We start from the raw sequence: 658 nt of genomic DNA on the forward strand, positions 1-658 counted from the left end.
TCACGTTTGGGCGGGGAATAAGATTGGTATGACCAGGCAAGTTAGCCAACGGGCTTGGAATGGCATGGCTGGCAAAGGGGCAGTACATGTTGTGCCCCATTTTTGTGGTGTAAGAGGCGAGCTGTCATGGCTGGCAGAGGGGCAGTACACGTTGTTCGTACACAAGCTTGACGGCGAGATGAATTGGCGTGAGAAAGAGAGAGAGAGAGGGTTTGAGAGAGAGGGTTTGAGAGAGAGAGTTTGAGAGAAAGAGAGTTTGAGAGAGAGAGTTAGAGAGCGAGAGTTTGAGAGAGAGAGTTTGAGAGAGAGAGTTTGAGAGAGAGAGAGTTTGAGAGAGAGAGATTGAGAGAGAGAGTTTGAGAGAGAGAGAGTTTGAGAGAGAGAGTTTGAGAGAGTTTGAGAGAGAGAGTTTGAGAGAGAGAGAGAGTTTGAGAGATACATAAAAAGAGAGAGACTGGGACGAATTACACTCTCGATGGGTGTGGTTGGTGCGCAGAAGAAAGAAATACACGGGGGCTCGATCGGCCGAGCCAATAGATTTGGCAGGTACGTTGGGCGTGGCGATCCGATTGACCGGCGCAAACCGTCCTTACCACCCATGAGCCCGGTCCAGGACGTGCGGATGGAATTTGCTTTTCTCGCTGTTGCTGAAAAATAA

At 49.7% G+C, this 658-nt stretch overlaps 1 protein-coding gene across 1 annotated transcript; it reads right to left on the reverse strand.

The window, feature by feature from the left end:
* Nucleotides 1-600, reverse strand: MONBRDRAFT_30534 (uncharacterized protein; the record flags this gene model as incomplete). Its single annotated transcript, XM_001750981.1, has 1 exon — nucleotides 1-600. The coding sequence occupies one exon, from the start codon at nucleotides 598-600 to the stop codon at nucleotides 1-3; it is 600 nt and encodes a 199-aa protein (XP_001751033.1).
* Nucleotides 601-658: the final 58 nt, after the last annotated feature.

This window comes from Monosiga brevicollis, genomic scaffold, assembly GCF_000002865.3.
Source record: "Monosiga brevicollis MX1 MONBRscaffold_57 genomic scaffold, whole genome shotgun sequence".
Lineage (NCBI taxonomy): Eukaryota > Choanoflagellata > Craspedida > Salpingoecidae > Monosiga > Monosiga brevicollis.